General features: G+C 40.9%; 1 protein-coding gene across 4 annotated transcripts in view; it reads right to left on the reverse strand.

Annotated features, from left to right (window-relative positions):
• Positions 1-12,183: 12,183 nt before the first annotated feature.
• Positions 12,184-16,122, reverse strand: part of fam126a (family with sequence similarity 126 member A) — a 77,019-nt gene continuing 73,080 nt past the window's right edge. For all 4 annotated transcript variants that reach the window (XM_033046272.1, XM_033046253.1, XM_033046261.1 and 1 more), the window contains one exon: positions 12,184-14,755. In XM_033046272.1, the coding sequence (XP_032902163.1) occupies positions 14,241-14,755 (515 nt within the window). In that variant the 3' untranslated portion in view covers positions 12,184-14,240. The remainder of the gene's footprint in view (positions 14,756-16,122) is intronic.

A 16,122-nucleotide genomic window follows, 5' to 3' on the forward strand; every position in this document is an offset into this window, starting at 1 on the left:
GTGGTTATCATCATGGCCATATACATCCCACCACAGGCTAATGCTAACCTAGCGCTAGCACAGCTGCACTCGGCCATCAGTAAGCAGCAGGATGCTCACCCCGACGGTGCCTTCATTGTTGCAGGGGACTTTAACCAGGTCGACCTACGTGCCACACTCCGCAAATTCCACCAGCATGTGCAGTGCCCTACCAGGGGCTCAAACACGTTGGATAAAGTGTACACCAACATCAAGGACGCATACAGAGCTCTCCCCCGCCCATCCCTGGGACAATCCGATCACCTCTCACTGTTTCTACTGCCTGCATACAGACCCCTCATCCGCAAGACCAAACCTGCAATAAGGACGGTCAAAATATGGCCCGAGGATGCCACCCTACAACTCCAGGACTGCTTTGATCGCACCGACTGGGACCTGTTTGCACAACAGGCTAACAGTGGTACAGAGATAGACTTGGAGGAGTACACATCCACTGTGCTCTCCTACATCAACTGCTGTGTGGAGACTGTCACAGTGGACAAGAAAATAGAGATGTTCCCAAACCGGAAACCCTGGATGAACAAGTAGGTTCAGAATCTGCTAAGGGCACGCAACAACGCCTTTAAATCCAGGGACACTTCTGCTTACAGTGCGGCCAGGTCGAACCTGAACAGAAGCATAAAAAAGGCCAAAGTCATCCACAGGCAAAGGGTAGAAGACCACTTCAATACCGCGGACACCAGAAGCATGTGGCAGGGTGTCAGGGACATCACTGACTACAAGAGCAGCCCCGCCTGCCCCCACGGTGATATCACACTGGCCAACGAACTAAACTAAAATAAATGTGAGGTTATCCACTTTGGTGGCAAAAACAGGAAAGCAGACTATTATCTAAATGGTGGCCGATTAGGAAAAGGGGAGATGCAGCGAGACCTGGGTGTCCTGAGATTTACGAGTCGTCATTAAAGACAGGTGAGGTGCTGTAAGGTGGCAAATGTTGTGCCTCTATTCAAGAAGGGCTGCAGGGAAAAGCTAGGGGATGACAGGCCAGTGAGCCTAACATCTGTGGATGGAAATATTCTAAGGGATAAAACTACATTTGAATGGACAATGCATTTAGATGAACATGGGCCGATTAGGGATAGCCAACATGGTTTTGTACGTGGGAGATCTTGTCTCACAAATCTGCGTTTTTTTTTTAACATGTGAGCAAAAAGATTAAAAAGGACAGAGCTGCAGACGTATATATAGATTTCAGCAAAAACAAATACGTCCTCCTCAGCTTTCAAATGCTTGTACATACATACGAGCATTTGGGAGACCAGCGGTTTGGATTTGCCAGCCTTTGCAAAGTTGTAGGCATCTTCTGTCACATGGGAACAATGTTCGCAGCTGCAATTCTAACTTGCAAACTGCATTTACCATATTTCCCGGTGTAATGTATATAATGTAAATGGTGTTACATTATATACATGGGTGAGTGGGCAAATGTTTGGCAGATGCAGTATAATGTGGATAAATGTGAGGTTATCCATTTTGGTGGCAAAAACAGGAAAGCAGACTATTATCTAAGTGGTGGCCGACTAGGAAAAGGGGAGATGCAGCGAGACCTGGGTGTCATGGTACACCAGTCATTGAAAGTAGGCATGCAGGTGCAGCAGGCAGTGAAGAAAGCGAATGGTATGTTAGCTTTCATAGCAAAAGGATTTGAGTATAGGAGCAGGGAGATTCTACTGCAGTTGTACAGGGTCTTGGTGAGATCACACCTGGAGTATTGCGTACAGTTTTGGTCTCCAAATCTGAGGAAGGACATTATAGCCATAGAGGGAGTGCAGAGAAGGTTCACCAGACTGATTCCTGGGATGTCAGGACTTTCATATGAAGAAAGACTGGATAGACTTGGCTTATACTCGCTAGAATTTAGGAGATTGAGAGGGGATCTTATAGAAACATACAAAATTCTTATGGGGTTGGACAGGCTAGATGCAGGAAGATTGTTCCCGATGTTGGGGAAGTCCAGGACAAGGGGTCACAGCTTAAGGATAAGGGGGAAATCCTTTAGGACCGAGATGAGAAGAAACTTTTTCACACAGAGAGTGGTGAATCTCTGGAACTCTCTGCCACAGAGGGTAGTTGAGGCCAGTTCATTGGCTATATTTAAGAGGGAGTTAGATGTGGCCTTTGTGTCTAAAGGGATCAGGGGGTATGGAGAGAAGGCAGGTACGGGATACTGAGTTGGATGATCAGCCATGATCATATTGAATGGCGGTGCAGGCTCGAAGGGCCGAATGGCCTACTCCTGCACCTATTTTCTATGTATCTATGTAAACACCTTCTTTGCCCGGTTCGAAACTGGCAACACCACCAGGAGTGGAATAACCCCGGCCATAGCGGAGGGACAGGCCTTAACACTGAGCACTCAGGAGGTACAGTGCGCTCTGCGTAGGATCAATCCACGCAAGGCTGCAGGCCCGGATGGAGTCCAGGGAAGAGTATTAAAGGACTGTGCTGGACAGCTGGCGGAGGTATTCACGAGAATCTTCAATCTATCTCTATCTCTGGCAACGGTCCCCAAGTGCCTGAAAACAGCCACCATAGTGCCGGTGCCGAAAAAGTCCAAAATCACCAACCTCAATGACTACCGGCCGGTTGCCCTGACTCCAATCCCTATGAAGTGCTTCGAAAGGCTGGTCCTCTCCCATATTAAATCCAGCATCCCTGCCTCACTGGACTCCCATCAATTTGCATACAGGGCAAATAGATCGACAGAGGATGCCATCTCTCTGGCCCTTCACACTGTCCTGACTCACCTGGACAGACAGGGCACGTATGTGAGGATGCTCTTCATTGACTATAGCTCTGCATTCAATACGGTCATCCCCACCAAGCTCACCACCAAACTCCACCAGCTAGGCCTCAGCTCACCGATATGCGCTTGGATCCTGAACTTTCTGACGGAGCGACCGCAGGCAGTGAGACTGGGCCCGCACCTGTCCTCCACCATCACCCTGAGCACCGGCACACCACAGGGTTGTGTACTAAGCCCCATGCTCTACTCCCTCTTCACTCACGACTGTGTCCCTGCATTCGACACCAACACCATCGTGAAGTTTGCAGACGACACAACAGTGATTGGGCTGATCACCAACGGTGATGAAACAAACTACAGAGTGGAGGTGCAGAACTTGGCGGATTGGTGCGCCAATAACAACTTGGCACTAAACACCTCCAAGACCAAGGAGCTGATTATTGACTTCAGGAGGTCCCATTCTGGAGAATACGCCCCAATCTCCATTTACGGGGAAAGTGTGGAGAGTGTCCAGCTTTAAGTTTCTGGGCACTCACATTTCAGAAGACCTCACATGGTCCACAAACACCGTCGCGCTGGTCAAGAAGGCACAGCAACGACTGTTCTTCCTGAGGACATTAAAAAAGACTGGTCTGCCCCAACAGCTGCTGACAACGTTCTACCGCTGCACCACAGAGAGCATACTAACGTATGGCATCTCTGTGTGATATCTCAGCTGCACGGAGGCGGAGAGGAGAGCTCTTCAGCGCGTCGTCAACAGAGCGCAGCGGATCATCGGGACAGAGCTACCAGCCTTGGAGGGCATCTACCAGGAAGGCCCTCAGCATGCATAAGAACTCATTACACCCCTGCCACGGTCTGTTTCAACTACTTCCCTCCGGCAGACGTTACAAGGCCTTCTACGCCCGAACCTCCAGACTCAGGAACAGTTTTATCCCAAGAGCTACTATAGCGGCTCTGAACCGGCCCTAATGAGTGCCCCCCCCCCCCCCCCCCTGCACACTAAATCTCGTTGCACTGACGTGCAATGACAATAAAATATATTATTATTATTATTATGTATGTATTGTTAGATCTATGTATCATGAGAATGGCTCATGTACATCATGAGTTGCTTTAAATCAAAGTTACTTCTGATCCATGAGGAACTTTGAAATCTATTATCGCTATCTTGCTTCTCACACACAGGAACACACACATATCATTCCCCCACAACACTGATTAACCCAAAGATCATAGAATGCATATGGCCCAGAGACCTATCATTGCGCATTGTCGCTCATTTTATACAGTTTCCCTTTTTAACTTTTTTTTTAAAAAGAAGCACATTATTATAAACAAAGATCATAATGGTCTATCATAGAAGGTTAAGATAGACCAAGATCAACTCCTGCAAAATCCAATGGACTGACGTGGATTAAACTGCGAGAGGCATAACAGAGGTCGGGGTCTTATTCCTAAAATGGCGGAAGTGACGTTCCGTTGCGTACTACACGTTAGTCCATTGGATTTCGTAGGAGTGGTCTATCTTGCTCCTCTAGTATCTTTGATCCCCACCAAAGGAGGCTCCTCAAGTATCTTTGCTCCCCACAGCTCAGGAGCCACTTCTCGATAAAGGCAAATACGAAAATGAAAATTAGATTTAGTTTTATTATTATCATGTGTATCGCGGTACAATGAAAAGCTTCGTTTTGCATGCTATACAATCAGATCAAGCATTTAAACTAGAACGGTTGGGGGGGGACTCAAATAGAGAAATCTAGTAGACAGTGTGTGGGGCAGGAGGCAGAGAAGGGAAGCACTCAGACCTAACATGTAGGGGGGAAAGATGAAAAAAATAATAAACAGAGAATAAGTGGTGGTGGGGTTCTTAAATGTGTGAGCAGAGAGACAGAGGGGTGTAAAATGAGGGTAGAAGCAATAGGTAGCAAGGTGAAAAGTAAAAGTGGCAGGCAGACAAATCCAGGGCAAAAATCAAAAAGGGCAACTATTCAACATAATTGTATAAGGGGTAAGAGCGTTGTAAAAACAAGCCTGAAGGCTTTGTGTCTCAATGCAAGGAGCATTCGTAATAAGGTGGTTGAGTTGAATGTGCAGATAGCTATTAATGATTATGATATAGTTGGGATCACGGAGACATGGCTCCAGGATGACCAAGGCTGGAAGCTGAACATCCAGGGATATTCAATATTCAGGAGGGATAGACAGAAAGGAGAAGGAGGTGGGATAGCATTGCCGGTTAGAGAGGAGATTAATGCAATGGAAAGGAAGGACATTAGCTTGGAGGATGTGGAATCGATATGGGTAGAGCTGCGAAACACTAAGGGGCAGAAAACGCTAGTGGGTGTTGTGTACAGGCCACCTAACAGTAATAGTGGAGTTGGGGATGGCATCAAACAGGAAATTAGAAATGTGTGCAACACAGATAAAACAGTTATAATGGGTGACTTCAATCTACATATAGATTCGGTGAATCAAATTGGCAGGGGTGCTGAGGAAGAGGATTTCTTGGAATGTATGTGGGATAGTTTTCTAAACCAACATGTAGAGGAGCCAACGAGAGAGCAGGTTATTCTAGACTGGGTATTGAGTATTGAGGAAGGGTTAGTTAGCAGTTTTGTTGTGCGTGGCCCCTTGGGTAAGAGTGACCATAATATGGTTGAGTTCTTCATTAGGATGGAGAGTGACATTGTTAATTCAGAAACAAGGGTTCTGAACTTAAAGAAACGTAACTTTGAGGGTACGAGACGTAAATTGGCTAAGATTGACTGGCAATTGATTCTTAAAGGGTTGACGGTGGATATGCAATGGAAGGCATTTAAAGACTGCATGGATGAACTCCAACAATTGTTCATCCCAGTTTGGCAAAAGAATAAATCAGGGAAGGTAGTGCATCCGTGGATAACAAGGGAAATCAGGGATAGTATCAAAACAAAAGATGAAGCGTACAAATTAGCCAGAAAAAGCAGCCTACCAGAGGACTGGGAGAAATTCAGAGTCCAGCAGAGGAGGGCAAAGGCTTAATTAGCAAAGGGAAAATAGATTATGAAAGAAAACTGGCAGGGAACATAAAAACTGACTGCAAAAGCTTTTATAGATATGTGAAGAGAAAGAGATTAGTTAAAACAAATGTAAGTCCCTTGCAGTCAGAAACAGGTGAATTGATCATGGGGTACAAGGGCATGGCAGACCAATTGAATAACTACTTTGGTTCCGTCTTCACTAAGGAAGACATAAATAATCTGCCGGAAATAGCAGGGGACCGCGGGTCAAATGAGATGGAGGAACTGAGTGAAATCCAGGTTACCTAAGTGGTGTTACGTAAATTGAATGGATTAAAGGCCGATAAATCCCCAGGGCCGGATAGGCTGCATCCCGGAAGAAGCCCCAGAAATAGTGGATGCATTAGTGATAAATTTTCAAAACTCTTTAGATTCTGGAGTAGTTCCTGAGGATTGGAGGGTAGCAAATGTAACCCCACTTTTTAAAAAGGGAGGGCGAGAGAAAACGGGGAATTATAGACCAGTTAGTCTAACATCGGTAGTGGGGAAAATGCTAGAGTCAGTTATTAAAGATGGGATAGCAGCACATTTGAAAAGTGGTGAAATCATTGGACAAAGTCAGCATGGATTTACGAAAGGTAAATCATGTCTGACGAATCTTATAGAATTTTTCGAGGATGTAACTAGTAGAGTGGATAAGGGAGAACCAGTGGATGTGTCATATCTGGACTTTCAGAAGGCTTTCGACAAGGTTCCACATAAGAGATTAGTTTACAAACTTAAAGAACACGATATTGGGGGTTCAGTATTGATGTGGATAGAGGCTGGCAAACAGGAAGCAAAGAGTAGGATTTAACGGGTCCTTTTCAGAATGGCAGGCAGTGACTAGTGGGGTACCGCAAGGCTCAGTGCTGGGACCCCAGCTATTTACAATATATATATATTAATGATTTGGACGAGGGAATTGAATGCAATATCTCCAAGTTTGCGGATGACACGAAGCTGGGGGGCAGTGTTAGCTGTGAGGATGCTAGGAGGTGCAAGGTGACTTGGATAGGCTGGGTGAGTGGGCAAATGCATGGCAGATGCAGTATAATGTGGATAAATGTGAGGTTATCCACTTTGGTGGCAAAAACAGGAAAGTAGACTATTATCTAAATGGTGGCCGATTATGAAAAGGGCAGACGCAACGAGACCTGGGTGTCATGGTACACCAGTCATTGAAAGTAGGCATGCAGGTGCAGCAGGCAGTGAAGAAAGCGAATGGTATGTTAGCATTCATAGCAAAAGGATTTGAGTATAGGAGCAGGGAGGTTCTACTGCAGTTGTACAGGGTATTGATGAGACCACAAATGGAGTATTGTGTACAGTTTTGGTCTCCAAATCTGAGGAAATACATTCTTGCCATAGAGGGAATACAGAGAAGGTTCACCAGACTGATTCCTGGGATGTCAGGACTTTCATATGAAGAAAGACTGGATAGACTCGGCTTGCACTCGCTAGAATTTAGAAGATTGAGGAGGGATCTTATAGAAACTTACAAAATTCTTAAGAGGTTGGACAGGCTAGATGCAGGAAGATTGTTCCCGATGTTGGGGATGTCCAGGACAAGGGGTCACAGTTTAAGGATAAAGGGGTAATCCTGTAGGACCGAGATGAGGAAAACATTTTTCACACAGAGTGGTGAATCTCTGGAACTCTCTGCCACAGAAGGTAGTTGAGGCCAGTTCATTGGCTATATTTAAGAGGGAGTTAGAAGTGGCCCTTGTGGCTAAAGGGATCAGGGGGTATGGAGAGAAGGCACGTACAGGATACTGAGTTGGATGATCAGCCATGATCATATTGAATGGCGGTGCAGGCTCGAAGTTCCGAATGGCCTACTCCTGCACTTATTTTCTATGTTTCTATGTTTCTATTACTATGTTCCATAGACAAAGTCCAATATCCACAATAAGGTAGATATTCGGAATGCCCTTTCATCATAAATGAAACAATATTCACCATTGACTTGGCTTGGGTTATAAGGAGAGGCTGGGACTTTTTTCCTCCACTGGAGCATAGGGAGGTATACAAAATCATGACAGTCATAGATAAGGCCTGTCAAAGCTGCAGACATGTTCCTAAGGTACACAAAAATGCTGGAGAAACACAGCGGGTGCAGCAGCATCTATGGAGCGAAGGATTTAGGCAACGTTTCGGGCCGAAACCCTTCTTCAGACTAAGTTCTGGAGTCCAGTATGAGGGGACATTGGTTAAGGTGAAGGAGGAAAGGTTCAAAGGACACCAGAAGGCCAATTTCTTCAAAGTAGACTAAAGAAGTATCTGAAAGGTCTCGACCCGAAACATAACCATTCCTTCTCTCCAGAGATGCTGCCTGTCCCGCTGAATTACTCCAGCATTTCATGTCTACAGCCAATTTCTTCACACAGAAGGTGGTCTGTACATAGAACAAGCTGTCATAGCAAGATGTAGAGGCTGATACAATGGTGAATTTTAAAATATATCTAGACAGATCCATGAATATCATTAGATCAAAGATATTGCCAAACGCAGGCAAATCTGGTTGGCCTGGGAAAGATGGGTCTGTTTCTATGCTGTATGATTCTATGAATGAAACATGAAAACATCAAACCCAAACAATATTATTGGTCTATCTGATAGTAGTAATCACTGTACAGCATAGTGCTCAGTCCAAGGAATGACTCTGCGTGTCAAGTTGTCTGCTACTTTAATTTGTTCTCCCACCCCTAATCTGATCTTTCTCTGTTACAATCGTCATCAAGTACAAGCTTAAAATGTTTGATCCTCCATCAGGGTACTTTGCAGCCTTCCAGATATCAAATTCTCAAAAGTGATATAGCATGCTCTTTTTCTATGCTATAAAAAAACTATTTCTGCCTACCGTTCTTTAAAAAAAAAAAATTCTTCCTGGTGTATAGTTTAGCCCAGCGTTTCTCAACCGGGGTTCCCGGAACACTAAGGTGCCGCAAGAGTTCGCTAGGGGTTCCGGGAGAAATAATGATAGACAGGCTAATCATATGTAATTACATTTTTCAGTCATTTTTGTGTTTAATTTCATATTCGTAACTTTACTGTACACGCACGGCATATTCTTGGAAAATTCTTGGGTATTATAATAAAGCCTTCAACCTGTTATATCATTTTAATAGTTATAGGGAATATATTTAGCGACGTCTATACGGCGCCAGTGTTAAACGGCCTTTAGTGGTCAGTGGACAGGTGCTGTACGTAACGGATTTGTGTATCATCAAGTGACTCACTCGAGTACAGATGCATGCACTGTCTCCAGCAGTCCTGTGTGTGCTTCCTGGCGTGCAGGTAGTCCCTCATTCACCCACGTTATTTAGTAATTTTTATTCATCATTTTGGGATGTTATATGAATTTAAAAAATTTAAGTACCGGTATGTTTGTTTATCAAAAGTTTATTATGTATGTTTTTGTTAGCTTATGGAAAATGTGTGTGTGTTCTCTCTCTCTCCTCCAAGGTTTTGCTTTAGTTTTGAACAAGCAGTTTGATTTGTTTTTTTTTTGCATTGTCAATAAACTTGAGAAAAACGTGTTATTTTTTGCTTAAACCAGTTATCAGAAAATTATATTAGGTTCGCCTTATGAAGTTTAAGTTTATGAAAGAGAAAGAGATTAATAAAGATATATAATTTTTGTGACCATTGCGCACAAAAAATGAACATCCTCCAGCTCTCAACTTGATAACAACCAACATGTTTTTTAAATTAATTTTTTAAATAGGCGATGAGCTGAAAGAAATGAAGCAATTATTTGGAGACAAGCAGGATGGAGCAGAATTAAAGCACATATTGGCATATGTTATGGGATTTAATGGAACTCTGTATCAGAGGGATCTGGTCAAAACTTACAAATCTGCCGAGAAACAACCTTGATTAACCAAGTTTCAATTCATCCCCAGAAGCCTTTGGAGATGCAAATGCTCGGGTCATTATTCAATAGAAATCAATTCAACAGTCTACTGATATATTCAATATCCAGAATTTTTTCCATGGAAGTTTTTTGTGTGATAATAGTCAAGACATCCCTTGTGAGAACAATGAACTGGCATAAAACAGGATTTCATACTTACAGCACAGCTGGTACTCAATAAAATAAAATCAACTGTCATTTCCCTTTTTGTAAGCCAATTCTGGCTGAACATGGTTGCTAGTGATTTAACCTTGTCTTTAGAACTAATATGCTGGGACCTTCCATCAGAGATGATGGGAATGACCTTGGCCTCCTTCATTTAGTATTTTGTCTGCTACCATTCACGTCTAGGTTTAGCACAACAGCAGTTTTGATCTGATCTGATCTGCTCATGGTGGGATCTCGTTTCCATTGTTGTATAACCGTGCCTCTGAGAATAGACCATCTGAGTATTCTATTTAGGTACGTTGCAATGACACAAGAGTTTCCTCTCTGTGAAAACATGATAGTGTCTCAAAGGTTACACAGTGATCACTCTCAACATCACCAGATGCATCTGCTGCAGGTAGATTGAGGATGATGAAGTCAAATGGAATGAACATTTGAATTGGTGATAATGAGATTCCAGTTCTCTGTCACGTTAGATCTCTAATCCACTTGCATTTTGACCTGTTTTTGGTCTCTTATATTGTTCCACTGAAGCCACGTGCAAGCTTGAGCAACAGAATCCCAACTGGAATGTTAGTGCCTTCAAGCCTTTAATACTCAATTGAACAATTTCAATTAACAACTCTTTCCACTTAATGCAGAATGGGCCAGTTGCAATTCGAGATCAATCTTTATTTCCAAAGCTACAACTTGAATACTGCCAGCATCTGGATTCTTTGTTTCATCACTGTGGACTATGTAGTTCCCAGTACATTCTTCCTTTCCCTCCCCTCTTCATTCATCTCTTTACATCTGCTCCAGGCAGATTGGTAGTTAACAAGTGTAAATGAAGGAACTGCAGATGCTGGTTTATACCAAAGATAGACACAAAATGCTGGAGTCACTCAGCAGGTCAGGCAGCATATCTGGAGAAAAGGAAAGGTGACGTTTCGAATTGTATCCCTTCTTCAGACTTAAAGATGGGGGGGAGAAAAGGCCGGAAAAGAAACACAGGACCAGCAAAAGATGACCTCAGTGGTCCTTATGGAAAGGTGGTCCATAATGGCCCATTGTTAGCTGGGGAAGATGTGCTAATGAGTGGGAAACAAGATTTGAACAGTGGAACAGGTAGGACGACTAGAATGGGGGTGGGGCAGAGGCAGGGGTGGGGTAAGAGAAGGAATGCAGGAGTTACATGAAATTAGACAAATCATTATTGTAAGCTGCCCAAGAAAAATATGAGATGCTGCTGCTCCAAATTGAGTGTGGCCTCGCAGACAGTGCAGGCAGCCAGGACAGAAAGGTCAGTATGGGAATGGGATGGGGAATACCACATCTGTGTCATTCACCCTGTTAAAGACACAACCCCTTACCCCACTATGTAGTTTAAAGCATGCTTTCAGAGGCCCGATGAAATATCAAGTATCTGCATTTTGGTCCACAAATGTTGTCTAGCTTACTGCACACCTTTAGTCTGAAGAAGGGTCTCGACCTGAAACGTTACCCATTCCTTCTCTCCAGAGATGCTGCCTGTCCCGCTGAGTTACTCCAACTTTTGTGTCACTTTTTGTGTCACCAGCATCTGCAGTTCCTTCTTACACATTCGGTATTTCACATTTCTATTTCAGGTGCTAGGTATTCTTAGTTCTGTTAATATTTAGGTAACTAAGCTACAGGGAATCTATTCAATGATAGGGTCATCAAATCAATTCTCTGGCAATGTCACACACCTGATTTTCACAAAATATGGAAGGCATGAAACACCATTGTAAAGCTAGAACAACAAATATTACCAAGACAATGGCCATTGCTTTCCCTGGCTCTCAATCAGTTTTATCTAAAGTAACATGACTTCGTAAATTTCATTTAAAATAAAAAATTGTCCTTATTTTCTGGTGGTTATTTCACACCATACTCAATTATTCGTGGAAACAATAAGCTTTCGTCTTCCATGAAAGAAACTGAACTGATGTGCGATCAACATGTGACGATTTTGGGCTTCTAAATGAACATGTCATAGAACAACCCAGTACAGAAGGTGCACCTTTTTGCACATTGGTGTCGTTCTCTAAACATTGTGCTATTAGTGAGAAAATTATTTCTCCAAAAAAGATGAAAACACTGGAAATTATGTAAATAAATATAATGCCGAAACCTCTTGAGTGCCTATTTCACTGACCAATTGATAGGCTAAATACTTGGTTTTATCTCAGAGATGGAAAATTTAAAGTGTAAAAGAAAAGTTTAAGCACAAATAGAAAGTAAACATGTCAAGATAAAAATATACATAATGAAGACGGCCAAATCCTTTTATTTTTTTTGAGAAACTCAGAACCATTATCTTCAATTTATTTCCCTCTTATAACGTTGAATTAAAAAATATTTAAAATCAGTTACATAATGCAATGATATTTAACAATATTGTAATGCTTTAATTATCTTTTCTTGGTAATCCAGATCACAAATTTCATAGAGCTTCACATGTAGTCTTTGCAACTGGCTTCTCCAATTATTGTAAACTGTAGGAATTAAATCAGAATAATAAACTGCTAAAGTAGATAATTGAGAACATTTTCAAAAGTGTGGCACATGATTAGCACTTGACAGTCAATATCTGTGAATACACTGATATACAATTTACAAAGATATCTCCCAATGGAAAATAATACAATTAAAACCAATTAAGTTTGTCAAATATATTCACTTCTTCAATAAAAATGTTTATTAAAACATTTAAATTCGTGTGCTGTGGTATCTACACGATTTCTTTAATAAAAGTATTATTGGAATCTAGACAGAAAATCATAGGTATGACACATATTCTTTGATAAATTATTTATCATAATTACAACTTGCTTTAGACTAAAAAGTTGGATAGGTTATTTTTGTTTTGCTCTTACTAAAGCAAAAAGTTGCCCAGTATTCCACTTCTATGTAAAAATTGCACAAATAACTGCAGAAAATAATGGTATGACTAACAATTGTGAATAGTTTGGGAAAAATATATACATTTAAAAAATACATTTTTATCTTGCTTTAGCTGCCCTCAGTAAATATCTTTCTGAGAAGAAACAATTGAGAAATTAATACAATTCTCAAGTTGTACTGCAATTTGTATATTCAAAGCTAAACTAGAAGTTATTTTGTGAGCAATAATTTCTTTAACATGAGTATTACTGCTCAAAGTATTGAAATGATAGGTTGAAACAGGACAATGGGACTAACATTTGCAAAATTCCAAAGTTTTCAACCTGTACCACAAGTTTCAACCAGTTCATCAGGTAAACGAGTTTCCTCACCCACAGCCCTCCTCCCCCTCCCCCATGCCATTCGACTTCATCTATACCATGCTGTCTGGGAAAGTGGCTAACATAATCAAATACCATTCACACCCCTATCATTCACTTTTCTCTCATCTCCTACCGAGCAGAAGATACAAAAGCTTTATAGTACATATCACCAGATTCAAGAATAGGTTTCTCCTGCTATTACCAGACTCTTAGCCAGACCCCTCATTTGCTAAGGGTAAATATCTGACCTTCCAATCTACTTCTCTGCTGCCCTTGCACTTCTTTATCTGCACATTCTCTGCAACTGTAACTATATTCTGCGCTCTTTCCTTTTTCTTTTGTATTACCTGATGTACTCATGCATAGTGCAGATCGCCTACAAACATTGTTTTTCACTTTATCTCGGTACATGTGACAATAATAAACCAATACAAACTTAGCATTTTCAATTTTGAGGCACGTTGAGGTTATCCAGCAACTTCTGCAATTGTTAATGCAAGGAGATATCAGAAATAGGAATATGTTTACATTTACTGATTTAAAGTAGAATTTGTTTGTTAAAAAAAGGTATTTGAAAAAGGCAACAAAATAGATTTGTATAAGTCACAAAGGCCAAAATGCATGCAGGCTGCAGAATCTAGTTCAACTAAGTTCATATCACAATTCTATATGTAGAATTCAAAGCTCAAAGGTTTAATTTTTTTTTCTCCATTCAAAATACTACTAAATATATGGTAGAAGTAATTAAACAGATTACAACAGAAATAAATAATACAAGGCTAACACCTCAAGGAAGATAGAGGTTATTTACTATTCTAAAATAGTTAATTTTTCAGATGATGTTCAAACAGACAAAATATACATTAATATACACATTATGCATTTCCCTATTCATTGTTAATTTGTTTTCACAGGTATATTAAGAAATTGGACTATTTCCACACAATTATCAAAAAACACATTTGCCAAAATAACTGAAAATATTTTATACAAAAAATACAAGATGTTCTTTAATGTCCATGGTGCAAAATTATATATCTGTCAAGAGATGGGCATTAAAACTTGGTGAGCATTGTTGCTTCTGTTTTTGAAACAGTGGTTTGAAGTTCACGATCTGATACACGTCTGTCCTCCTGAAGACTGCAGGCTGAAAATCTGTTTGATTCTGTCGTATTTCTACTTGTGGCACTGGCTGGACTGTTTCCAGTATAGACTCCACTAACCTGTTCAAATGATTTACTGAAGAGCGTTGTAGAAGTGTTTGCCAAACTCTGGCTTCCAGCCTTAGGTACGGACTGGCTGTTAGTCAGAGTCAATCTTTTCATGGACAAAAGGTCAAGATTCTCACTCACAGCTCTTTGGGACTGATGTTTACGAGCAAGATGTTCCCGGCAGGTTTCACCTGCTATTTCTTTGCCTGCTTTGTTATTTAATGATTGCCACTGACAATTTCCAGCAGATACCTTGTTATTAGTATTTACCATAACTGCATTCAAAGCCTTGGAATAAGATTTTTCATCTCCTTCAATGATGTTCACGAGATCCTCCTGGACTTTTAAATCAGTTGTTTCTAGAAGATAAAGTAGGAAAATTTCAACTTTAATCAGGTTTCATAATTTCTTCAAATCTCCTTCCAACCTTTCTAAAATTTTGATGATAGCTGTCTAAAATTTTCAAAAACGTTTAGTTTCCTCAATTTAAGAGTAAAAATAGCCTTAAAATATAATGTCTATTTTACTTCTACAAAGATACTGAAAATATAAAACAGACAGGTGTCACAATAGCATAATAGGGAAATATTTGAACATAAAAAGTATTTAACCTAAACTGCCCAGTGGAAATGGAGCAAATGTGTTTGACGTAAACATATTCCTAACACGAACTTGATGCATAACACGACAGCTATTAAGGGTCTCGACTCGAAACATCACCCATTACTTCCCTCCAGAGATGCTGCCTGTCCCGCTGAGTTACTCCAGCATTTTGTGTCTACCAGGTATTTAGACAACCTGACAGAGGCTGTATTGAAAACAAGAGCTATGGAACCACCTCCCAAAGACAGTTTTACATAATTTAGTCTTCATGCCTAAATCCTAATCAGGCATAAAATAATTATCTGCAGAACACTTTTTTTAAACTTAAATCCACAATAAATAACCAAATTAAACATTTCTGTATTTCTTTTGCATAGTTTTCAGCTTCTATCACAAACTCTTTTTTTCCCAAGGTAAATAACTTTCCTTTCTGGGATCCACCTGAAATGGGTTCAGCCTTCTGTAGCGAATGGTGTCCATGCTTGATTCGGAGACACAATTATACAGCTCATCTCTGTCAATCTGCCGATGAAACTCCAACATATGGCCTTAATTACTCCAAAGCACTCTTGGCAGGTTGTTGTTCTACCTTTTAATTCTGACTTTAATTCTGACTAAATAATCTTAATTTACGTCAGATTCTGTTCGATAATTACATATTTAATCGGACTTGCTATCTTGGGAAAGTATACAAGTTCACAACAAAATTATGAATTAAAACCAAATAAGCTAAGAAAAACATTAAAAAGTATTCTCAATGAGTAAAACGGTTTTATTCAATCTATTGTTTTTAAGTATGGCCAATTGCATACCGATACAGCTTATATTAACTAATAAAGTCAAATTGATACAATAATGTCTTAGTTAATATGCAGCAAATAAAAACTGCATTAGGCAGGATATGAGTAACAAAATAGTAAATAAACCATGCACCACTGCCAAGTTGAAGGGCCATGGTCATGTTGTCACGGTATAAGCTGTCTGCAGAGTGAGAAAGTGCAAAATGTTATCATTTCAGCCATCACAGTAAAATTAGCAGGTTTGCCAGGAAATGTAGAAAGGTATCAAAGATGAGCGGGAAGCATGAGGATTGGGTAATGTTTAAAGAGCAACAGAAGATAAC

The sequence above is a fragment of the Amblyraja radiata genome, chromosome 2 (genome assembly GCF_010909765.2).
Source record: "Amblyraja radiata isolate CabotCenter1 chromosome 2, sAmbRad1.1.pri, whole genome shotgun sequence".
NCBI classification, from domain to species: Eukaryota; Metazoa; Chordata; class Chondrichthyes; order Rajiformes; family Rajidae; genus Amblyraja; species Amblyraja radiata.